General features: G+C 39.8%; 1 protein-coding gene across 5 annotated transcripts in view; it reads right to left on the bottom strand.

The window, feature by feature from the left end:
• Nucleotides 1–25415, bottom strand: part of TRPA1 (transient receptor potential cation channel subfamily A member 1) — a 45353-nt gene extending 19938 nt beyond the window's left edge. For all 5 annotated transcript variants that reach the window (XR_012040592.1, XM_072851229.1, XM_072851231.1 and 2 more), the window contains exons 1-12: nt 25202–25415; nt 22328–22490; nt 20880–21055; nt 18973–19080; nt 18447–18555; nt 17955–18100; nt 16339–16475; nt 7068–7116; nt 3541–3640; nt 2437–2537; nt 967–1136; nt 714–878 (exon numbers count right to left, since the gene is read on the bottom strand). Coding sequence is in view for 4 of the 5 variants with exons in the window: in XM_072851229.1 (XP_072707330.1) it covers nt 714–878; nt 967–1136; nt 2437–2537; nt 3541–3640; nt 7068–7116; nt 16339–16475; nt 17955–18100; nt 18447–18555; nt 18973–19080; nt 20880–21055; nt 22328–22490; nt 25202–25321 (1544 nt within the window). In the remaining variant the exon portion in view is untranslated. The remainder of the gene's footprint in view (nt 1–713; nt 879–966; nt 1137–2436; nt 2538–3540; nt 3641–7067; nt 7117–16338; nt 16476–17954; nt 18101–18446; nt 18556–18972; nt 19081–20879; nt 21056–22327; nt 22491–25201) is intronic.
• Between the last annotated feature and the right edge of the window lie 1444 nt (nt 25416–26859).

Here is a 26859-nt window from a genome sequence, read left to right as displayed (position 1 = left end):
ACTGGAAATAAAGGGTTTGACAGTAGTCCATTTAGTGGGTCCTCCGCAGTCACAAATAATGAACGTATGACAGGTCTGTTTGCTAAAGGATCTCCTCAGAACACTTAAGCCCCTAGCTCCAAGGTGTAGCTGCAGTGGATGTGGAAGCACAGGACTGGAAAGTTAAAGCTCTAGACTGTGCCTTGGAAACAGGACTCTCAACTTTTGGTCGCTTTGGCTCCTGGCTTTACAGGTGTGAGCCTGGAAGTTTCTGTGGAGCTGCCAATGATCTGAGAATCTTTAACCTGAAATGAGGACTTAGGGTGCAAGGCAAGTTGCCTGTGAATCACCAATCCTAAGAACCCCTACTCAAGCCTGTAAGTGAAGCTGACGTGATTATAATATTTCCAGAACAATATTTTTCCCATCAAAAGGTTCAATATTCTTCTCTCAGTTGGATTTAGAGAAGCCTCAGTTTCCCCAGCATTAGAAGCCTTGCTTTACAGCTAGCTGTGATTCTGTGTCAGACTGAAGGAAGGCACAATCAGCTTAGTTTTACAAATATTTTAGAAATATGCTCTTATATTGTATATTTATATTTGTATATATTAATATATTAAATATTTACATATATTGTATTTATATTTATATTGTATTAATTTCCTAGCAGATGGACATAAAATGTAGGGTGATAGTTCTTTTTTGCCTTAAAGAATGGAAATCTGTATACTTACCAGAGAAAAAGGGCCCCTCTCTTCAAAAGAAACTGAACTACCTTCTCATGACCATTCTGGGCTGCCAAATGAAGGGGAGTCATTCCCTTCTTATCACCTTCATTCAAAAGTCTTGTGTCTTTCATGTCTCTTATAAGTCGTTGACATGTATTGATGCGCCCATAGCTTTGAAAGATAAACATAGAAATTAATGTCAAAAAAATACCGACAGAAAAAATGGCATTGATTCCATTGCCTAGACTGCACTACTAACCTGGCAGCAAAGTGTAATGGTGACTTCTTGTCCCTGCTCTTAGAGTAGATGGAAACGTTGAGGCTGAGTAAATTATTTACAGAGAGGGCCACACCTTGTCTGCATGCATAATGCAATGGAGTGCATCCTTCATTATCTTCATCCACTACAAGATTTTTAATATGTTCCATCTGTTACCCCCCCAAAAAAACCCAAAAGCACAGAATTACATTTGTATCACTAATGCTCCACAGCTTCTAATAGCTTGTAACAATACCATTAATACTTTAAAGCAGTATCTAAAAATAAGAAACAAACTTTGGGAAAAGTAAATTTAGCAACAATGAGCATTTAATGTCTGCTGATTTGTGGGTCACCATTTTTTCAAACAACTACTCTCTGAAGAACACAGCAATTTGCCATCCTGCACCCTTACTGCAGTCCATCCACAGTACAATACAGGAGATTCTTCTTTGCTGCCATTCAATCATAATACACATCGCTGTCAGCAGAAGGCTTGTACAAAACATAAAGGTAGTCTATCATCTATATTCAGTAGCAAAACTTCTGGCTGTCAAGAACCATCAGTTCACTGGTTTATGGTGTAATTTTATTTCCCCCATTTCTCTTTCTCATCTTCATTTCCCTGTTTTTCCTCCATACCTTGTCTAACACTATCCTATGTGTTTCTTACACAGCCTTTCTTAAAGCAACTAAAAATCTCCTCCCCCGGTCTGCTCCACTCCTTTGTCTGAATTACTAGTATGATCAATAATTAGAAAGTCAATGCAGACAACTGAGAGTTACCACTCTGGTTTAGAACTGATTCTGAACATCTGCTGAAAAGGGAAGTTAAATCCATTCTGCATTACTAATCAAAGTTGTTTACAGATTTCAGCAGATATTGTAAGATCAGTTATACTTGATTCACATCCAAAAGGTTGTTCCTGGAGCTCTGGAGGCTAGCAAATTTAAATCTTTCAAGCGAGCTTGGGCTCTAGCAATATGAGTGCTTCACCTCAGCATAGCCAAATACAAATCCATGTTTGAAATCCTTTTTAAAACTAAATCCAAGACTTCATTACAGTCCAGTCCACAGAAAGCTCCTGCAGAATATGCTGTAAGCTATTTAAGTCCTAGAGTTTGACTGAATATGAGCATGTCCCCTAGCTTTACTGCATGCAAGCTGGGAAAATAGAAGTGAAAAGTTCTATATTTTATTGCCTACCTCTTGAGCTATTCAATCCCCCAACAGCAAAATAATTTATGGGATTATGTTATTCCTTTGCCTGGCAATAAGAAAACTGTATTATTGGCTTTGAAACGTTTTCACGAGAGATATGTACCTCTTCAAACTATTTTCTGTGACACTGGGCAACTTAACAAGTACCACAAACTTTTACAAACATTCCAAAATAAAATGGTAGTTGCTTTTTTCTTTACATTTTCCAGTAAGGGTAACAAAAAGACATAAATTGATGCTTACTGTACCTGCAGAAATTTCTCATTCAGATGCTGTAATCCTCCAGGCTGCAATACCGTCAAATGCAAGAAATTCCGACCAAGATGATCTTTTAATGATACATTTGCTCCTAGATAAATACGGAAATAAATACCAGCAACTTCAAAACTGCTGGCCTTCTTTATCTAGTGAGGATACATCAAGCTGTAGCCCTATATGTAGTACCGAATTTGTACCCTATATGTAGCACCCTGGCACTAATTGATGATGTTTAAGATGAAGGAACAAATGTTGAACAAATGTGTTTACAAATCTATAAAATAACAAATATTATTTCAAGTCAACATTATAACATATAATTTTACTTGCAAAAAACCCCCTACTGACACTCAGATTTCATCATTACGTGTGTATGCATTTTGTATTTCATTGTAGCACTAAGATTTATGTGGGGCCTTTATTTTCACAGATACTGAGCACCCACAAATCAAGAAGTAATGTAAAGATGCAGATAATCACCTCTTCTAATCTTTTAAAGTTGTAATCTTGTTACAGCTTCAAAACTTGTTACAGGGCTTATTAACAAAATCAGTTATATTACTATTAACAAGAGGAAATACAGTAACAATAATTAGCTTGCATCAAAAGTGTAGCAATTGAAAGATATAGCTCAAAAATTTTCAAGGTGACTGTGGTTATATAAAATCACAGGTAACGCTTGAAATATGGGCTTTAACATTTAAAGATTGATTGCTAGTATGAAGCATGACTCTGTGTAAGTGGTGTATTTATTCCACAGTTCTGCTTACTTTGTGAACTGCTAAGGAATGCAGGGATGGAGTACCAGTGCCATCTCTACCTTGAGAAGCATGACACATGGCATACAAAATTTTCTACAGCATGTTCACTCTGTATTAAAAAGGGTGAAATCATCACACTAATTCTTCCTTTATCTCAGGGGATACCAGCACCGTGCAGCTGTTTAGCTCAGCTGCTCCTGCACTGAATTGCTGAAGTATGCCGAAGTATGCTGAAGTACTGAATTGAAATTGAGAGGAAAGTTAGATGCAGAGTTTTAACATGTATGAACCCTGCTCAAAGGAAGTATATCATATGTGTATATTCCTTTTTACCTTTTGAGAGCAGTAAATTCACAATTTTCCATGACGCACAGGAAGTGGCCAACAGAAGCGGGGATCGGCCTTCGATGTCAACACTATCAATATTAGCCCCCTGCAATAAAGAATTTCATCATGAATAATGAATAAATGAAATTTTAAAATGGTGCTGTTCTTTATAATCATAGCAGAATTACAGGCATTCTTAGTAACTCCAGATGGTCCAGATAAGTATATTCAATAAGCACATTGCATCTCTACATAAAACTACTATGTTTTCAAACTATCTGCCACAGCCCAGTCATCTATATGTATACATTTAGATGCCTAAATAATAGTGGCCTACTTCTAGGTATACTGAACTCACAACTCATGATCTTTTGTTAGGGTACCTTTCCATGCATTTAAATACTGAAAATGTGTAATTCTAACTTGAAAATACTGGGATTGAAGCTCTGCAAAAATACAAAAACTGCAGCTCTTTTGAATGATGTGGTCTTACCTATCAAACAATTACCAGAACAAGACCCTTCTGAACCTCTCTGCTATATGAATACTGTTCAAGACGTAATGCACGCAGAGATTAGTATAGTTTGAACTGTATAGCTTGATCTACCTCCAGTTTCTATCTTCATCATAAGCTATATGAACCAAGTTAATTTTGACTCCAAAGTAGCTGTATCAACAGCGGACACATTTTTATTCTCCAGACTCAAGATTTTTGATACGACTTTTCTCCTTAGGGGAAGCACAAGGACTGGAATGAGATATTCTGGCAAAAGCCCAGTTTTGCTGTTTTGTCTATTTTTGCACAAGATACATATTGCCAGGACAGTATGGTCACTATGGTCACAGTATCACTATGATCATATCAGCAAAATACTGTGAGCATAAATGTATCTATCTAAAAACTCCTGCCAACAAGGGAGTATGAAGATACAAGTAAATGAACCAATGAGATGTATGTATATTTTATGATGTTTTAGATAACATTTTTCTAGATATTGAGTTGCAAGTCAAATTGAATGAGTTGAACAAAGTACACAAAAAATCTATTTTATTTCAGATAATATCCAAAGATCACTGAAAAAAAAATCAATGGGAGTTTTTCCATTAACTTGAATCATCTCTGGGTCCAGTCCTAATTCGAGAGAGAATTAATCACAATCATGAGCAATATTTACTTTCTAGGATGGTAAAACCTGTAATGAAGTAATAAGAAACATTTAATGTACGATGATTACTTTACCACAGAGAACAGGAAGCTTCCAATGTATGTTGATGAAATGTTTGAGAGTAACACATGCAGGACCCTTTCCCCAGTTACCTTTCTACAAGTTCAGACAATCTCTTAAAAATGTAATTATTCATCAAAGAAACAGACCTTTTTTATCCATGTGGCTCATTCATTTCAGTGAATACAGGGCAGCAATTTCCAGTTAATAATGCAATCTTTAATCACCTTCCCTCCAGCTAATGTAATTGTTCAGCCTTCAGCAAAATGAATTCAGCAGCATTCATCATTATTTATCACAGTAAGGAGTAACTTATATATTGCCACATATATTTACCATTTATGATACAGCTGAATTAGGAGTTTGTAAATTTAGTTTCTGAACTCCTTTTACTTTTGCATTTATACATTAATATATATGAATTAAATAGACATTAATATAAAAATAAACATTATGCTAATTTTGTAAATATAAATTAGTATTTATACCAATCTAATATTTCATTTTTCTTTTAGTTAAGACAAAAGAAGCAAAAGGGGAAAAAGGAAGTTCAAAAAAAAGAAGCAAGAAAATGTGTAAAATTACTGCTTATTTACTTTGAATAAGAACATTTCAATAAAATTAATGAAGTAAACTCAGGAAGCACCACACATCTCAATGCTAAATTGTCCAGTACACAAGAAAAAAACTACTAAAAGATGCACAGAAATTGCTAAGATACTAGCTAAATCATGAGAACTTTCTGATTTTCATGTCTTTATTCTTTCTTTATAGTTGTGTACATAACGTGTAAATACAATCACACCATTTGCATGCACAGACCAGATATGTGCACCTAACTGTCAAATATGACAATGGCCACTTTGACGTTATTGTTAAAGTCATTGTGCTTAAAATCTTAATTTGCAAACCGATTTGTAAGTAGCATTTCTTTAAAGCTATAAAGTTTTGTAATGTTTAGAAGTTGGGAACAGTGATCTAGGTTTCTGTCTTCTGCCTTTTTTTAAGGCTTTGGTGAGCCTTCAGTTATGGCAAACCATAGCTGTACATCTCACCAAAACAAGAGCATGTACTCGTTGCCATGTTATGTTGAGGCCAAATGCAAAATAATGAAAAGCTCTGCAAGAAATATCTGTAGAGTTTGTTTCTCTGCTTTTTGTGTAGCACATTGACCTACAACTTACAAAAAAATCAGTCTAATTTAAATGTAAATAGCATACACTGTGGGCCTGGACAATTCTTTTTAGCATAGCTAATCTTACCTTTTCTATCTAGAAGACCTAGATGTAACACTGTATCTGTTAGAGGCCATCTGTAAGAGGCCAAAATAGTCAAAATTACACTGAAGGACCAAGTTTGTTCTTAAGCAAATACAGTGTTAAAGATATTCCCTCTAAAACTTTGTGCACAGAAGCCTCCACATGCAAAAACTTGTGCCTGTATTTATCAGGTAATAACTTCTGTAGATAGATTTTGTTGTCAGACAAGTTTAAGTAGTCAAATCTCACCATTTCACATTTTAATTAAAAATAAGCATAACATCTAGTTCTGACTAAATCCAATCCCTATAACAGAGTTTCTGAGAAAAGCAAAACAGAATGTAGAAGAGAATTTTTCTTAACACATTTGTGATGAAATTTAGTAAAAAACCTAAACATACATAAAATGAAAAAGAAGTCTGCTGACTTCTGAAAATTTCCTCATCAGAGTGGGGCATATAATGGTTATATGAGCCTTAGTTTAATTGGTATAAATGGACACTTGGTGCATAGCCAGTAGCATCCCCGGTTATGTTTCTTCTCTTTCTCCTTTATAATTGTTCAGTGAAGAAATATAACCAAACTACATAGAGTAAAAAATATTTCTAGATCATGCACAAACTTCAATATATGGCTATGTGATCCCAGAACAATCATATGTACATACTTCAAAGAAAGGACTTCTTTCTGGAAAAATCAGATTAAATTCAATGCGCATTTAGCATTTGTTTCATATTTCATATCCTAAAAGTGAGGATGACAGAACCAGTTTGTCATATCGGGTAAAAGATGTTTATGAAACCTTTCTGAGTAAGTAAAATGGAAATAAAAATGCAAGTTTTCATCCTCTGTAACTGTGGGATGCTATTATGGAGCCATAACTACATCTGTACTGTAACTGTCAACTATGCATTATGAATTATCTCTCTCTCTCTCTCTAAATAACCTATACCTGAGAACACATTCTCCTTTATGAACTTCTCTATGCAGGCCTGTAGTAATAGATAGCAATAATCTCTATAAACATGTTGCTTGATTAAATATTTACCATTGAAATCAAATACTCTGCCAGTTCGTAATGATCAAACAATGCTGTCCTGTGGAGAAAAATGCAAAAATACAGCAACATTAGAAAGGAAAATGAAGTTTCAAGGAAAAGGTAGTATTTTTCTCCATTTGCTCTATTTTCTAATATTTTCAAATAAATACATTTTAAAATAAAGAGACAGAGAGATACCTTTATTACATAATTCATTTTAATAAATTGTTTCAATTTTTGCCATGCAGTTTTGTTCTTAAACTACGTTCAGTTCAATGAATACATTAAAAACTCACTGCAGGAAACAAAGACCTCATTGATAGGTCAACAGGCATTTTACCACTGTTTTTTAACAGAACCAGTCATTTTATATGTCAGATCTTTCACTGTACCACACAAGATCAATACAGAATTCCATAAACTTCAGACTCAGTTTGTTCCAGGCAGACCTAGAGCCTCAAATACATTTCATTGATCCAATCTTTAAAAATAACTTGCTATATATTTTGTGTAATAATGCTAGGATGGGGTTAAAATGTCAATGACTTAGCTAAACATGTATTCTGACTGTAGCAGGCAAGTTTACTCAAAAACATATGAAAAAATATACTGATATAAATCGTGATGACATTTGTTAATTTACGAAAAATATTTTAAAGCTGTCTATACACATGAGAAATTCTCAGGTTTTATTCTACAATAAGACATTGAACTATATATTATAGGAAAAAAAATGGTCAAAGCAGGAAGTATAGCACAGTTAATACACACACTCTAAATGTTTTCAGAAGTCAGACCCCTATTAAATATTTTGACTCAGTAAGCAACACAGAAGGACAGTTCCAAGGTTGTACTGTATCTCAAAGATAACAGTTCCCTTAGCATTGTAAGAGGTAATAACACAGGATGTACTATAGTTAGAACTGATTACTCAAAAGATGTATTTTAAAAATCATGTCATGGTTCCAAATAAGTAGATGGCTCCATTATCTATAGCAGACCCCTCCAGCCAGGCATAAACACTGAATGCTTCACACACACTCCAAATAAATTCCAAGCTGCCCGAAGAGAGAGTGAAGTCATTTTATAAAATATTTAGATGGCAACATGACAGTAGGAATGTGAATGGATCAAGTCCTGTCTATGTTTCACTGCTCCTTCACTTCTCAACAAGCTAACATTCCTATTCAGTTTGTTTATATTCTGAGAGATTTGGCTGATTTTCTACCTTTCTGATGAATCTTGATAATACTTTTTTCCTATTTCACAAACATAGGGAGTAAAAGAGTGTCATTCTTTTTCCAAGCTTTTTCCAAGGACAATCATTTTCATGGATATGACAGCCAATTATCTATTAAGTAGTACATTGTGTCTCCACAATTTTCTTTGGCGTTCTGTCATCACTTTGTCTTCAACAGTGTTCTATCGCAGAAGCATTTCCAAGTGTACCCAAACTTATCTTAACTTTACAACACACTCCCCTTTTAATTTCTTCAATTATCTTTCAATCATACTACTTTATACTGTGTCCAAAGACCAATCATCTCTACTGTCTCTGACTTTCTACCAATTATTTCATATTGTAAAACTCCTTGTAGAATAACACTGTAAAATTATTACATTTAAATGCAGTGACGTATCTTTCTTGCAAAAAATGTATAGATGGGGAAATATACTATCTTCCATAGAGTTGGTAGCCAGCACATTTAACTAAGCATCTTTCTGCTACAGAAGACTGAGGAAACTTCTCCACAGTCTAGTGCTCTGGTTTCAAATGGACTGTGAAAGACTAGAAGTCTAGAGGATTATTACATACACAAATGCCACCTGCAACTTTGTAGTCATAGGGAAGTGTACCAACATCTACTTGTAGCTGATCAGGTGTAAGATATTTTTTTAGGGAAAAAGAATAAAATATTTTTTAAACTGTTTATATTATTTTTCATTCATTTTCTGGAGAACATAACCCCATTAGACGAGGGCATTTGTTCCACAACTTCAGAAGCTGTTAACAATTCCATAGACTTGTTCACCTACTACTTTACTGGAGTAAATTTTCAATACAAACTGTTAGTTTGTTAGGTTTCAGCTGGGATAGAGCTAATTTTCTTCCTAGTAGCTGGTATAGTGCTGTGTTTTGGATTTAGGATGAGAAAAATGTTGATAACACACTGACGTTTTAGTTGTTGCTAAGTAGTGCTTACACTAGCCAAGGACTTTTCAGCTTCTCATGCTCTGCCAGGTGCACAAGAAGCTGGGAGGGGGCACAGCCAGGACAGCTGACCCAAACTGGCCAAAGGGCAATTCCATATCATATGATGTCATGCTCAGTATATAAACTGGGGGGAGTTGGCTGGGGGGCAGCAATTGCTGCTTTGGGACTGGCTGGGCATTGGTCAGCGGGTGGTGAGTGGTTGCATCACTTGTTTTTTCTTGGGTTTTGTTCCTCTCTCTCTTTCTCTCTCGTTGTTTTCCTTTTCATTACTATTATTATTATTATATTTTATTTCAATTATTAAACTGTTCTTATCTCAACCCACGAGTTTTCTTACTTTTGCTCTTCCGATTCTCTCCCCCATCCCATCGGGGAGGAGGGTGAGCAAGCAGCTGTGTGGTGCTTGGTTGCCGACTGAGGCTAAACCACAACAGTCCTTTTTGGCGCCCAATGCAGGGCTCAAAGTGTTTGAGATAATGACAAATTAACCAGAGTGTATTAAGGAATTTATATCTGTTAACAGTTGTGGGTCACGATATTGATTCATCTGTTACGATATTAGTTTATCTGATCTGCACCATGCTCATTTTTTTGCTGTACATGTTAAAGATCGGTGTTGGTTTTTGCAGTTTGCTGTGCTCTGCAGTGATTAGCGATTAGTGATTAGGTTTCACCTGGGAGAGTCGTTATTAAAACACTGTCCTTGAGCTTAATGTGGTGTTTGAGCTTTGTACTGAAGCCATTACTGTACTTCGGGTGCCACCTCGTGGAGACAATTAGCAATTATACTTCTTCCTCAGAGGTTTTTTTATGGAGGAAATACAGAATGGTACCTTTGCTACCTTCTTCTATGATGTTTTGTCCTTCATTACAATAACTTTTCAGTATCTTGAACATCCTTGGGTACTTAAGATACTTCTATTGGTATTTCTTGGGAATATTGTTTAGGTTTTGTCTAAGGTTAATAGGCAATTTAAGAATATCATCCAGAGATCTGGCCCAAGGATGGATAGTTATGAGTGGCAGGGTGTGTGGGATAGCATGGGCAAATGCCTAGGACGGTGGGCACCTCCAACGTTTTGGAACTTCACCCCTGAACAAGTGCAGAATCCCGAAAAATTAGTAGAATATTTGGAAATAGTATGCTGTCACCCTGGCAATTCTAGGGGGACACAAATCACTGCAATGTGCTGGGGCCTGGCCCATGCCTACCGAGCCCTATTCAACACTACTCGGTACCGTCAAGGGGAACAGAAGGTCTCTGGATCTGATGACAAAACAACAGGTACTGTGGCTACACCAGCCCCGGCAACAAGCACTGCAGCTACTCCAACCCTGGCGACAGGCTCTGTGACTACTCGAACCCCTGCAACAGGCACTATGGCTACTCCAAGCCCGGTGACAGATACTGCAGTTACTCCAACCCCCGTGACAGGCACTGCAGCTGAACCTAAGAACCAATCTAGTATCTGGTATGTCGCCCCTATACACAAGAAGAAATCTTGGAAGTGAAAGTCAGCTCATTTAGAAAGAGATGATGAAAAAGCAGGGCCATCATGAGGAGAGGGGGAGGAAGAGAAGGAACTCATAAACGAGGCAGTAACCACTCGATCCCTGTCCCTGAGTGAGCTGCTAGATATGCAAAAAGAGTCCAGCCGTCATCCAGGCGAGCACATTGTCACCTGGCTGCTCTCATGCTGGGATAACAGGGCCACTAGCCTGGAATTAGAGGGTAAGGAAGCCAAACAGCTGGGATCCCTTCCTAGGGAAGGGGGCATTGACAAAGCAATTGGAAAAGGGGCACAAGTTCTCAGCCTCTGGAGGAAACTCCTGTTGGGTGTGAAGGAAAGAGATCCCTTCAAGAAAGATGTTATATATTGCCCAGGCAAATGGACCACCATGGAGAGAGGTATCCAGTACCTGAGGGAATTAGCCATGCTGGAGGTGATTTATGGTGACCTGGGCAATAAGCAGTTACCCAAAGATCCAGATGAAGTCTGGTGCACACAACCCATGTGGCAGATGTTGATATGGAGTGCACTGGCGTCGTATGCCAACTCATTGGCAATACTGACCTGGAAAGATGAAGACGGACCAATGGTGGATGAAGCGGCTAGCCAACTCCGCGAATACGAAGAAAGTTTGCCTTCCTCCCTTGTCGCAGCTGTGGAGAAATTGTCCTGGGAGGTCCAGCAACTCAAAGAGGATGGGTCCTCCTCTTCACCCGTATGGACCAGTATCTCAGCTATTGGGAATCAGCGTTCCTCTGCTCAAGAGAGAGGATGTAGAGGGTACACACCACAGGGCACCCTGTGGTTTTACCTGTGTGACCACAAAGAGGGTATGAGGAAGTGGGATGGAAAATCTACCTTGACCCTAGAGGCATGAGTACATGAGTTGCAAGGAAAAACAATCACACAAGGGGCTTCTTCCAGGAAAATTGCTGCTCCAGTTTCCAGTGGGCAGTTCTTATCCCTGATTTTAATGAAGGAACTGCTGACTCGTATTTACAAGAAGTGTAAATACTATGTTTTGTAAATATTTACAAGAAGTACAAATGTCTTGTAAATATTCAGAAGAAGTACAAACACTATGACCAGGAGTAGAGGGGCCCTGCCTCCAGCCAGGTGGAGGAAAGGGACAACTGAGTTTACTGGACTGCGTGGATTCGATGCCTGGCACATCAGACCCACAGGAGTATAAGGCTCTAGTAGACACTGGTGCACAGTGTACCCTAATGCCATCAAGCTATACAGGGGCAGAACCCATCTGTATTTCTGGAGTGACAGGGGGATCCCCACAGTTAACTGTATTGGAGGCCAAAGTGAGCCTAACTGGGAATGAGTGGCAAAAGCACCCCATTGTGCCTGGCCCGGAGGCTCCATGCATCCTTGGCATAGACTCAGGAGAGGGTATTTCACGGACCCAAAAGGGTACCGGTGGGCTTTTGGTATAGCTGCCTTGGAGAGGGAGGAAATTAAACAGCTGTCCACCCTGCCCAGTCTTTCGGAGGACCCTTCTGTTGTGGGGTTGCTGAGGGCTGAAGAACAGGTGCCAATTGCTACCACAACAGTGCACCAGTGGCAATATCACACCAACCGAGACTCCCTGATTCCCATCCATAAGCTGATTCGTCAACTGGAGACCCAAGGAGTGATCAGCAAGACTCACCCACCCTTTAACAGTCCCTTAAGGCCAGTGCGAAAGTCTGATGGAGAGTGGAGTCTAACAGACTATTGTGGCCTGCATGAAGACATGCTGCCACTGAGTGCTGCTGTGCCAGACATGCTAGAACTTCAATATGAACTGGCGTCAAAAGCAGCCAAATGGCATGCCACAACTGATATCACTAATAGGTTTTTCTATATCCCTTTGGCAGTAGAGTGTAGGCCACAGTTTGCTTTCACTTGGAGGGGCGTTCAGTACACCTGGAATTGACTGCCCCAGGGGTGGAAACACAGCCCTACCATTTGCCATGGACTGAGCCAGATGGCACTGGAACAGGGTGAAGCTCCCAAACATCTGCAATATATTGATGACATCATCGTATGGGGCAACACAGCAGAAGAAGATTTTGAGAAAGGGAAGAAAATAGTCCAAATCCTTGTGATAGCCAGTTTTGCCATAAAACAAAGTAAGGTCAAGTGACCTGCACAGGAGATCCAGTTTTTAGGAATAAAATGGCACAATGGACTTCATCAGATCCCAATGGATGTGATTAACAAAATAACAGCTATGTCTCCACCAACTAGCAAAAAGGAAACACAAGCTTTCTTAGGCATTATGGGTTTTCGGAGAATGCATATTCCAAATTACAGTCTGATTGTAAGCCCTCTCTATCAAGTGACCCGGAAGAAGAATGATTTCAAATGGGGCCCTGAGCAATGACAAGCCTTTGAACAAATTAAACAGGAGATAGTTCGTGCAGTAGCCTTTGGGCCAGTCCAGGCAGGGCAAGATGTAAAATATGTGCTCTGTGCTGCAGCTGGGGAGAATGGCCCTACCTGGAGCCTCTGGCAGAAAGAACCAGGGGATACTCAAGGTCGACCCTTAGGGTTTTGGAGTCGGGGATACAGAGGATCTGAGGCCCGCTATACTCCAACTGAAAAAGAGATATTGGCAGCATATGAAGGGGTTCGAGCTGCTTCGAAAGTGGTTGGTACTGAAGCACAGCTCCTCCTGGCACTCTGACTGCCAGCGCTGGGCTGGATGTTCAAAGGGAGAGTCCCCTGTACGCATCATGCCACTGATGCTATGTGGAGTAAGTGGGTCACACCGATTACACAACGGGCACAAATAGGAAACCCCAGTTGCCCAGGAATCTTGGAAGTGATCATGGACTGGCCAGAAGGCAAAGATTTCGGAATATGGCCAGACGAGGAGGTGACGTGCTGAAGTGGCCCCACTGTATAAAAAACTGTCAGAAAATGAGAAGCAATGTGCTCTGTTCACTGATGGGTCCTGTTGTATTGTGGGAAAGCATCAGAGGTGGAAGGCTGCTGGAGTCCTATGGAGGCTAGTATATGGAGTCCTATACTAGAAGTTGTAGGTGAAGGAGAAGTGAAGCTGAAGGAGAAGGTGAATCGAGCCAATTTGCAGAAGTAAAGGCCATCCAGTTGGCTTTAGACATTGCTGAACAAAAAAAGTGGCCAGTACTTTATACTGACTCATGGATGGTGGCGAATACTCTGTGGGGGTGGTTGCAGCAACGGAAGCAGAACAATTGGCAGTGCAGAGGCAAACCCATCTAGGCTGCTGCGTTGTGGCAAGATATTGCTGCCCAGGTAGAGAACCTGGTTGTAAAAATATGTCATGTAGATGCTCACGTACCCAAGAGTCGGGACACTGAAGAACATCAAAACAACCAGCAGGTGGATCAGGCTGCTAAGATTGAAGTGGCTCAGGTGGATCTGGACTGGTAGCATAAGGGTTAATTATTTATGGCTCATGACACCTCAGGCCATCAAGAAAGAGATGCAACATATAGATGGGCTCCTGATCGAGGGGTGGACTTGACCATGGACACTATTGTACAGGTTATCCATGAATGTGAAACATGCGCTGCAATCAAGCAAGCCAAGCGGTTAAAGCCCCTGTGGTATGGAGGACGATGGCTGAAACATAAATATGGGGAGGTCTGGCATATTGATTATATCACACTCCCACAAACCCGCAAGGCAAGTGCCACATGATTACAATGGTGGAAGCAACCACTGGGTGGCTGGAAAAATATCCTGTGCCCCATGCCACTCCCCGGAACACTATCCTGGACCTTGAAAAGCAAGTCTTATGGCGACACGGCACCCCAGAAAGAATTGTGTCAGGCAACAGGACTCATTTCCGAAACAACCTCATAGACACCTGGGCCAAAGAGCATGGCATTGAGTGGGTATATCACATCCCCTGTCATGCACCAGCCTCTGGGAAAATCGAACAATACAATGGACTGTTAAAGACTACACTGAGAGCAATGGATGGTGGGACATTTAAACATTGGGATATACATTTAGCAAAAGCCACCTGGTTAGTCAACACTAGGAGATCTGCCAATTGAGCTGGCCCTGCCCAATCAAAACTTTTACCACTGTAGAGGGGGATAAGGTCCCTGTAGTGCACATAAATATGCTAGGGAAGACAGTCCGGGTTACTCCTGCCTTGGGCAAAGGCAAAAATCCCAAAAACCCATTTGTGGGATTGCTTTGCTCAAGGACCTCGGTGCACTTGGTGGGTAATGCGAAAGGATGGAGAATTCTGATGTGTACCTCAAGGGGATTTGATTTTGGGTGAAAATAGCCAATGAACTGAATGTTATGATGTTAATTGCTATGTAATACTGTATGTCATCACTTTTATGGTTGCTATATGCCATATCAATGTTATTACAGTAAGAATCACCCAGATTAATGAAGAATGAACTTTGATGAAACTGAGCAAATGCAGCGGTGATGGAACCAGAACTGGCTTCAGCACAGAAAAATCCAACACCACATACCATCTCTCCTGCCCTGAAAGACTGTTATGACAGATGGAGCCCAAAGTCATGGACTAAATGAACTCAATGGACATTTTAGGGGGATGGCCCATAGACTAAGGGAATTATATCTGTGTATATATATCAAAAGACAGGGAAAGTGGTGGTGATTAATTGGAATGTATTGGAAAGGGTAGGACCTGGGCACGATGTAGATGGTATAGAATAAGGGGTGCATACTGTCCTGGTTTTGGCTGGGATAGAGTTAATTATCTTCCTAGTAGCTGGTATAGTGCTGTGTTTTGGATTTAGGATGAGGAAAATGTTGACAACACACTGATGTTTTAGTTGTTGCTAGGTAATGTTTACACTAGCCAAGGACTTTTCAGCTTCTCATGCTCTGCCAGGTGCACAAGAAGCTGGGAGGGGGCACAGCCAAGACAACTGATCCAAACTGGCCAAAGGGGTATTCCATACCATATGATGTCATGCTCAGTGTATAAACTGGGGGGAGTTGGCTGGGGGGTAGCGATCGCTGCTTGGGGACTGGCTGGGCATCGGTCAGCAGGTGGTGAGCGGTTGCATCACTTGGGTTTTTCCTTGGGTTTTGTTCCTCTCTCTCTCTCTCATTGTTTTCATTATTATTTTTGTTATTATTATTGTTATTGTTATTATTATTATTATATTTTATTTTATTTAAATTATTAAACTGTTCTTATCTCAACCCACAAGTTTTCTTACTTTTGCTCTTCCGATTCTCTCCCCCATCCCATGGGGGGGAAGGTGAGTGAGCGGCTGTGTGGTGCTTGGTTGCCGACTGAGGCTAAACCACGACAGTGACCATTCCTTGACATGGTTCCAAGGTAACTGGAACTGTTTTGATTTTGATATCAGCACCAAAATCTTTAACATTCTGAGCAAATTACTGACTCTTTCATATTGTACTAAGACCATCCCCCATCCTATGGAGAAGTTCCAATCCATGTGGAAGGGTGTTCCAAAGTATACTATATAAAGTATAATTGGATACTGAGAAAAACTAAGAATATCCTGGCTCACAATTTATAGTGAAGTCTGGCAGAGAAGCCTCCTACCTGTGAAGCAATGTTTCCTTATTCCCATCTACAGCATCAATAATGGATTCCTCACCAGCATAGGATGACATCATTAACTTTACAATCTCAGTTGCTCCTTGAGTGGCAGCAAAATGAAGTGCTGTGCATTTTTCATTCTGTAATGGGAAAATAAAACAACATTTAAATATTTAAACCTCAACAACCTAACCTCCAACATATTAAATACACTAGTGATCTATCCTAGGGTTCCTAATTCCTAAATGCCTAAATTTCTATGCAGGTAATGAAATTTTAGTCTTTAACTTAAGTAGTGGAACTCTAAAGAGATCTTAAAGACCAGAAAAGACTAGAGAGATAGTTTTAAAGGATCACTACAAAGCTTCTTATTATTCTATGTCAAGTCCCTAAGATATGAGATAATTACACTCTTAACAATCTTGTGTAGTTGAGTTAATAAACAGACACACAGAGCACCCTTTAATACAAGAGATGAAGCAAAGGAAAACTACTGAAAACCATAGGTAGACCAGTACAAATGAATAAGCAAATAAATGTGCCTATACAATACAGAAAATGCATTATTTTAAAATGTTTTTGACTTCTTTAAATGGAATCTTCTTTAGATGTCATTCTTAAATAAAATTTTCTGCAGGTTAAAAATAACTTGGTCTAATATGTTATTAAACTATTATAAGCTAGACAGTCATAAAATTGTTAAGCAATAAATAAATGATGAGAATAAGATTTGCCAAAACAGAACTTCATTTAGTTAGATAGGACAAACTAGCTTTGATACATGCCTGAGGGTTTTGACTTTCTCCTTTTTAGAACAGGAACATTTCAGTGAACGCATTGGAATGGACTTTTCCACAATGCCATAAGCATTCTCAAAACAGTCTTAGTCATCACAAAATCAGCAGCATAAATCATCTAATTCAAAGGCTGTGTTCAAAGAATCAAAACAATAAAAGAAGGCTAAACCATGTTTATCTTTGCGCTCATGAGTTGATTTGAGCCTTGCAAACAATTTGATTAATGATAGATATCTTCAGAAATGTTTATTCATCATGAAGCTGGGCACAGGCCCTTACATCAACAGTATCATGGTAGCAGCAGTAGTATCACAAATTTGCGCTTGCTTACAAAGAAGATATTGTAAAGGCCAGGGCAAGGCTGAGGATAAACAAGAATGATGAGGAAGGGTTGGATCGAAGATCGCATCTCTTGAGAACAGATGATAGCAGGTACATAGTAAAAGTTTGTGAAGAAGGCTGTACCATTCTCCAGAGTGCTCTCCCAGACTCCATCTAGTTATGACTCAGGGACTTCCTGAGCCAGAGGGGATGTCATTGTATTCAGTAGTTGAAGACTTATTTTTCTTCTATGGATCTGCCCAAATGCATTTTGAATTCATGCAAACTTTTCATAGCCACAACATCCTATGTAACTTGTGTAAAGAAACCTGCCACTTTGCCTGATTTGAACTAGAGACTTTTCATTTGCTGCTCCCTAGGTTTTGCATTGGAAGAGATAATGAGCCACGATTATCTGCTCACCTTTTTTTCATACGACTTAGAGATTTAGAGATATCTAGGTTTTCTCAAAATTATATTTCACTCCATTCGAAGTTTTACCTGTTTTAGATCAATTTGGGCTCCAAATTCAATGCACATTTTAATCATCTCAAGGTCCCCGCTTTGAACTGCCAAATGAAGTGGACTGCACTTTCCATTATTGGTAAAATTGATGTGGGTTTTAGCAGAGTGACCCAATTCTTCACCTGAGAAATGAAAATAAATGGAATTTTTTTAAGCAAGAAAGATAACAGAAGCTATCAAGGCTTTCAAAACAAGTATATTAACTGTGGAATAATATCCTCCCCCTCAAAATATGAACCTTTCACATCTATCATTAAACAATGGATGGGCACATATTTAGGAAAGCAGTTAAGCTGCTGCTGCAGTCCTACAAAAGTTACTAGCGTGAATTGCCCATAGGAATAATTGCATTGTGCAATCACAGTTATAAGGGCTTGTTTGCACAGTTCTTTGAGAATTAAAGCAGTAAATTGGTAATGCTACTATAAATAGTAAATCTTACTGACTGCTTGGGAACAACGTATTTACCTTTTTTTAAAAGAATTTCCATACATGTTTTTGCACCTGAAAATGCAGCTGCATGGATAGGCATACATCCCGTTTTGTTTGGTTTACATATTTTCCCTCCATTTTCAATCTGAAAAATAATGCCTGGATATAGCTTAATGACATAAAGAAAATTCTGACTAATGAACATACTATTACAGGTATAGTCTCCTGGGTAGCTGTCTCCTTTCTTTATGTTGTATATGCATTGTGAAGTTTATATCCAAACGTCTTTTGCATGTTATATCCGTACATCTATACATACATGTGCTTCCTTTTGTGTTCTGATGACGTTCAAAATTAGTTTAAGTTTTTTCTGTTTGCCACTCAGATATATTTACATATGCTCTTAAAAGATTAAAGTTTGTTAGTAACCTATGCAAAGTAACTTGAATATTAGGTCCATGATTAACCTTCCTCCATTAACAAAGACAGAACACAGGAACAGAATAACACTGCATCAAGGTAAACAGAATCACATCAAAAGATGATAGATAATTATACCCACCAGGAGTGTCAGTGCTTCAGGATTATCCTTGTAACATGCTACAATTATAGGTGTGTTCCCCGCTTCACCTTCCAAATTAACATCTGTACTGCTATGCTGGACTAAAATCTAAATGTTTAAGAAAACATTGGGTCAACCATAAGCCGAATACAACAACGGTGGCCTATTCCATTACTTTTGTTGTTTATCACCCATAACACTCTTGTGACTCATTCTTTTTGCATATCAACAGCCCACAGTGCATAGGCAAAGGAGGGACAAAATGAGGGAGAATGTAAAAATATGCAGGTGAAAAATGCAGGTGAGAACAGACAAAGAAAAGTAAAATTCTTTACAGCAGACAGCTGGGTAACTAGGATAAACACTGCATGTAGCTGCAGAGTATCTGAAAGTTTTATTTAACAATTTTGCCAATACTGGGAGAAAATCTTTTCTGTAGGAAATTGCAGATGGAGATTTTCAACTGAAGTTTGTTATAATGTCTTGTAATATTCTGTATTCCCTGGGAAGTTGCGATGTTGTAGATGCTGCTCAATTTGGCATCCATTGGACAGTTATACAAGATCAAGGCAGATGGGACTTGAAAACACGGACACTTCCAGTCCTAATTCCTGCTTCAGTCCTATGTTAACAGCTAACACTGTGCTATCAGTATCACCAAGTACCTCTATGACTGCTTCCAGCATTTTTTGAGAAGCAAAGGATCTGGAAATGATAATGACCATACTGCACTGCATATTTATTCCTCTCTCTACATATCTATTTAATTGTCTTTCAGTAATTCCAATGAATTTTTCTGTACTGGAGGAACTGGCACATTTTAATCACTCTCAGGCAATCTGACAATAGAAACCAAAGGAGAATTAGCTTGAATAAACAACAGAGTGGGGAAAAAATGAGAGCACATATTTAGTCAAGAGCAGAGCTGTAAAATAACCCAAACCCACAACTTGATACAAGGCCCATTTTAAAAATGTCATTGTATTTCAGATGTTATTGTTCTTAATTTATGGTAAATACGGATTTGTAAAAGATGTGAGGACAATGAAATATTTTAGCACTGAAAGTCTCTAAAGAATTTTAAGTCTTGAATACAGGAATATTTTTTTCTTTCTTTCATTTGGATGAACTAGAAAAAGAGACAATTTTAAAGGGAAAAGCAAGTGATGTGGTGTTAAGGTTGTATTCACCTAGTAAATTCAAGAACTTTACAATTTCTAAAATTCTATCCAAATGCCACATATGGTGTGAAAACATTCTCATTGGACTTGGACAAATTATGAAAAAATTATGCTGCTTAAAATCTCAGTGCTGTTGCTATTTTACAAGGTTCAAAATGGATACCTTAGTAATGTCTTCACAATATATTTTTGTGATTTTTAATTGCAGCTTTGGTGCTGTTATTATTCAAATGATTATTACAATGTTGGTTTTAAGAACTGTGTTTTCTGACTAATTTTAATCTGGTTTTCATAAAAAACCCCACCAGTTTCAAGAAAATTTTGATACTTCTATGACTCCCTATGCAACTGTAAAAAGAAAAAAAAAAACAGAACATAAACATTTGAAAAAACACGCCTACATGCCTACATGAAATGTTAGTGTTAAAAAGAACCTTTTTAAATAAAATTCCTTGTGTTTGGAAAATTTAAAAGAATTTTCCATGAAACATAATGACTACTATCATAGCACAAATACAAGTATTTATATAAATCAGTAAGTTACTTTTTACTTGCTGTGCTAAGAAGACACAAACATTTCTATAAGCATTGTATGTTACACATCCTGCTCACTAAACAAAGCATATGAAGAGATACAGCATATATAAACAAGGTCTTGGTGTTCTGCATGCAGCTGCTGTTGAGCTACTTATCAAGTCTGTATATTTTTGTGGACTTTAGACTTACCTTAACAATTTCATTATGCAAGGACTGCACGGCCATATGCAAAGGTGCCATCATATTGGAGTTGAGAATGTTTGGATTGGCTCCTCTGCTGAGAAGCAAACTAACACTTTCAACCTGGTTTTTCTTTGTGGCCCAGTGCAGTGGGGTATTTCCAGAAGAATCCATCACATTTAATACTAGGCCAAAGGAGAGAAAACAAAACAAAACCAAAACCAAAGCAAAACCATCAAATGTTCTGATCGCACTGAAAAAAAGTGTCTTCAATGGAGGTTTAGGTCTGTGCTACTGCATTTCTTCGAAGAGAAAAACTGAAAGATTGCATGTCACACAGTGCATTGTGTTAAACTGATTAAATATTGTGCTGAATACATGGTATTGGTTAGATGGGAGGGGTGAAACACCTGTCTATTTCTTGTCCATGATTATATACCTTTTTTCTCCCCCCAAGAGTTACTTGATTTCCCTCTTTCCTTGTCTCTTCTCTTTCCTATCTTATTTGACTTTGCAGCTATTGCTTTAGAGGCTGCACAGAACAAGTGAGTGTGAATAACTAAAATAAGAAATAATAAATGCTTGCAAATTGTAAGAAAATTAAAGACCATATCTATTCTGATTCACTTAAGAACACAGAAGTAAATCAATTCACACTAGTTATAAAACTGGTCTGTTCTACACATATGTTTTGAGCTTCAAAATTGCAAATAAACTTCAACAAATATTCTAAAAAATTAAGACAAAAATTATATACTGAAAAGAAAAAGAATATATTTCAGCCAGAATAATCTGAAATTAGACTGGCCATCATTAGGTTAAAAAATGAGCTGAAAGAGCCACTGTATGTTTGCTCAGTAGCCCACAGTCTATCAGTGGAGTCCTATGTAGTTCACAATGCTTATTAATAACTACCAAACAACACCTTTTATACAGTGTGTTTTTCCATCATTCAAGGCCCCATGATCTCCTGCTTACCACGTCTTCCCCAAATTTCTTTAGATGGCCTATTTCATCAAATGTTTATTCTTCCCCACTATTAAGTAAACAAGTTGTGATGACAACTTGAATGACAAGTATAAGAAACCAAATTAATTCTCTTTTACATTTCCAGTATTATAAATATAACAAAAGACACATAAATAAGGAAGACAAAAATTCAGGCCTACTGTACTTCAGTGCAGTTTTCTTTTTCATATCTGAAGACTGTAAATCTGAGTCCCAAACAAAATAAGATATATTGATTCGCTGCATTAGAGAGAAAAACACTCCTAACATAACAAGGGCGACCAAAACCATACCCAAGACACTGCAAACTGTGGCAGACAGTTTGAACTGTATTTAAACCTATAAATGTAGATAACACATACCAGTTCTGGTTCAGTTGGGTAAGAAACACTTTGATTATTGAACTTTTTTATTCTGTTAAATAAAATAGTTCATAAAATGTGTATTACCTTCACAGGAAGAATCGTCTATGATCAACTGCATTAATTCTATTTGACCTCCTTCTGCAGCATGATGCAGTGGGGTGGCATTTAATTCATCCACTTTGGTAAGCCCAGAACGATTCTTCTTAATGAAGCTCCGTAGCCTACAGGCACTTCCATCTGAAATCACCTATTTTGGACACAAATTTTCTCATTTTCTCATTTTTCTAATAGGCAAGATGTTAGCAGTACTATAATGTGTTACTGTGGGCATGCTACCACTTAATAATTCCCTCCCAACCGTTTAGTTTCATACAGAAGTACACAAATCCTGATCAGATTGAGTCAACAGTGAAACTCAGATTGATTTGATTGCAAAATCAGACCCAGATGACAAACAGTGTAAAATTAACAAAAATGGAAATTATCTCAAATACATTATTTTGTCTTCTTTAGCGAGCTCAGGATCCTCCCTCCACCATGGAAAATCTCAAACAAGCAAATTCATCACTTACTGTTTTATACTCTCTCCAGCTGTGGCCATGTCAAATGAATTCAACAGAGAGGAAAAATTAATAATCTTGATAAATTCCTTGTCTACATCTTTCTACAGAGACTGATATTACGTCCTGGGCTTTCAAGTTCAGCCGTTGGGTTTCTGTGATGTTCTTTATGTCAGCGCAACCAATACATTCTTTAATTTCAGTAGTATCCTAAGAACTTCCCATGGGCTACTATCTCAGTCTGAAACAACCCAGTGTCTTCACAGCGTAATACAGTAAAACCCCCTCCAACAGTTTAGTCTTCTGACACCTTGATACCTCCCTGGTAGTGTGCTTTGCAGCCAAAGCCCACTGTGGAAACCCTGCTGATTCTTACTTTATGTTCTCCAAATATTTTTCTTCAAGTGTTTCAAAACCCATACTTGTATATGAAGAAAAGTGATAGAAAAAAATGATTGCAGTAGAATGGGCAGGAATTTAAAAACAAGTTATTAAAAAATTAGAAGGGAATAAAAAAGAAAAACAATTCAACAAAATCGGGAGGGAAAAAAAAAGAGAAAAATGCATACCAAAAGTAATGCAAACCTTCCCAAAGATGTGTAAGCAAGCAAAGGGTAAAAAAAGGAAACCCCCTAAAATCACTCTTCCCTCCTCAGCTGCAAAAGAAAAGAAAAATTTTGCTGTCCAGGATCCCCTGAGCCACAAAGACTCAACAATTTTTGCTGTCATTAAGCAAATATACATTACAGGGCAGCCCATTCATACACTTAAGCACGTGTTTAACTTCCTTCAGCTTAATAGTCCCATTGACCTCAGTGAGGTTACTCATGTGAATAATGTTACAAATGTGTTTAAAGATTTAGAAGACTGGGGCCAAATACAGGGGTAGCATTCCGCTTCAAAAGCACAATCAGAAAAAGCTAATAGAAAACAGGTGATATAATTGTGGAAAGGGTATTTAAGATGACTCAACTGTCATAAAAATAAGAGGTCAATTACATACACAAATATCTATACATTTTACAGACATCAAAAAGCTATTTAAGAAAAACTTATTACAGACCCCAGTATCTTCTATTCCTTCTAATATTCTAACTTAATTTTAATTGTAATGCATTTCAAATCCTTCTATTGATTTAGACCACATTTCACCACTCTTTACATTGGAATTTTTTTTCAATCTAAGACAAAATGTGGCCAAAATGTGGCACGATGATAATTTCTATCAACAAAAATAAGATTTTTCAGCCAATACTGCAGTGTTTCATTAACAAAATAGGAAAGGAAGAAATTGGTTAGATGTTCTCAGTACTTGATTTGGTTCAAAACAGCAAAGCAAGCTATTTTAAACAGCAGCAGCTCCTTCGCACTTTGTCTGAACAGCTCTGTAGTGGCAAATCACCCACCAGAGTGACAAGCCATGTTATGTTGAAGAGGTGTTGCTCAGGACTATAGCTAGCACACAGAAAACAAGTCTGGAAATTATCTCAAGAGGTCTTTAAACCCATCCATATACTTTGTCAAATTTGTTTAGCCTGCTTTTAAAAATCTCCAAAGTTACCCAAGTCATTTGTCCGGTAAGCAACCTCTTTCTCTGCTGAATTATTCTCACCGTTAAAAAAGGCTTCCCTAACGTTTGGTCTAGGTCTCCCTAGCAGCTATATAAATACATCACTTTTTCTCCTACTCTCTATGGAAAAGGGAAGAGGTTATATCCTTCCTGGCAGCAATTTTGCATTTGTAGGTTGTGCTGCTGGTTCCCTTTCCCGCCATAACAGTTCCAGTGCCTCTAAACTCTCCTTTCTGGACACTTTTGCTAGATGGTCTACTCATTCCCATCATGACCTCGGGACCTCCCTCTAAGAGGGGGACTCTTTCTGGGGAGCCGTGCCCAGGGGGCATGTGAGCCCCACAGCAGCCACCTGCTGCCCACCACCCGCCCCTGCCACCCCGCATCCTCCTTCACCTGCTCCCCTCCTGCGTTCCCGCTCGCCCCGGTCCGTACTTGGCCACACAATGCCACGGTCTCCTGTGCCTTCATGCCCCATGGCCAGGGCGGCTCCCAGCCTGTCTCCCACCCCTCACAGCTCTTCCCTCACAGCTCTGCTGATGAGTGAGGGGAAAAGGCCTCCTGGAGGAAAGGGTCTCTGGGACATAACTGACACCAAGCCCGCGCAGCTGCCTCCAGAGCGCCCACCTCACTCTTGCCCACCTCACCCTCCACCTTCACCCCTCCTTGTCCCAACGACCTCACGCGAGCCCCAGTCTTGGGCACCATCTTGTCCCACACCAGCCCTGGTGCCTCAGGCAGCTCGGCTGCCCGAGGCTGTCCCCTCACACTCACAGCCACCACCCAGCCCCCGGGACCCCCACCTCCTCCGCGCCACTCCGCACGCACCTTGAAGACATCCTGCGAGGCGACAGAGGCGGCATCCGCCTCGCAGACGACGCCCTGGTAGGAGCTGGAGACGGCCGTCTTCTCCCGCGACTGGCAGAGCCGCAGCAGAGAACGCTTCATGGTGCCCGCCCGCCCGGCTCCGAGCAGCACCCGTCCCGCCCGCTCCGGAGACCTGCGAGGCGAAAGACCGAGTGACGGCCGGTGCCGAGGCCGCGCCCGGCCACCCCGCAGAAGCGGCGGCGGCAGGAGGCGGGGAAAGCTGGCGGCGGCGCTCCCGCCTCTGCCCCCAGGAGGGCGAGCCGCTCCCCGCCGGGCGGGCACCCCGCCGGGCGGCTCCCCCCGCCGAAAGGCAGGTCTCGGGCGGTCCCCGGGGGCGCGAACCCCAGTCCCCTCAGGGGCCGCCGCCTAAGCTAGTGTTGGGCGGGCCCTTGGCGGGCTGGCGGCCGTCCCCGCAGCCGGCTGGGGTGCCGCGGCGGCCAGAGGCGCCGCTAACAGCGTTAATTGCGGGAGAGGGCTAAGCGATTCCCGTTGGGTTTTGGGAGGGGTTTTTTTCATTCCCTGGTTGAGTATCTGACAGTGACACCTCTGTCAGACAGGACCTCTCCCTGGAGATGTGCGCACTGTACACGAAAGAAGTGCAGCGCAGAGAGCGCGATGTGCAAAAATTAAAACAAATAAAGGCAATGCAAACCAGGAGCAGCGAAGTCAGGCTCTTCGTAGCGCCTGTGGTGCAACCTGTGAGGAGAAAAGCTGTCCTGCCAGGGCTGGGTGCCGTCGGGCGGTCGGGCGGTGCTGCTGCCGTGGCGAGGAGGCTGGTCTACACCGGCCTCGCAACTTTAAAATAGTTAGTTGAGTTTTCTACGATTAACTTCTCAGCATTTACTTTATAGTCATAACATTTTCTTGTAGAATTTGTTTTGCCAGCAAGTTTGGAGCAGCGTAGGAAAGCTATAGGAAGAGTATAGAGAGAAGCAGCACAAAGTGTTTCAAAGGGTTAATTACTAAAGCGACTGTAACTGAGTCATTCTTGCTGAGCCTTTAACGGAAACATTTGTAACTCGGTGAACTAACAGTTTACTTAGTGTGATAAGCACAGTCCTACCAAAGGTCGGGTAGCGGCTGGGGCAGACGCTTAGGAAAAGCAATAGGAGGCATACGGCATGACTTTTTGCCTCTACGTTCATGGTTTATGGCAATCGGCAGCTTAAGGACCGCCAGAACCAGGTGTCGCATCCAGTCCAGCCTGTTTAGTAGCCATCAACTGGCAACTCTCCATTACTTTGCTCATGCCCTTTCTGAACCCTTTGTATACTGTCTGTGCCACAACATCCTGTGGCACTAAGTGCCATAATTTCATTATGTGTTTGTGAAAAATGCTTTCTTTTACCACTAGCTTCACGTAGTGCTCCTTAGTGTTTCTATTTTGAGAAGTGTAGAGTTGTTCCCCATTTTTTTATCCCTGTTAGCTCCCATAATTTCAAAGTTTTTACAGCTCTTTGCTCACGGATGGGGCTTTGTTCATACGGTTTTCCTTCTTAGGGATGCCATTTTGTATCTCTGAACATCATCCTGCTACTCTGCATCTTTTCCATATTCCTTTTGAAATGGGATGGCAAGACTTACATGCTGAAGTCAAGGTATATCCAAGCAATAATACT

This window comes from Ciconia boyciana, chromosome 2 (assembly GCF_034638445.1).
Source record: "Ciconia boyciana chromosome 2, ASM3463844v1, whole genome shotgun sequence".
Taxonomy (NCBI): Eukaryota; Metazoa; Chordata; class Aves; order Ciconiiformes; family Ciconiidae; genus Ciconia; species Ciconia boyciana.
This window is presented reverse-complemented; position numbering and strand designations above follow the sequence as displayed.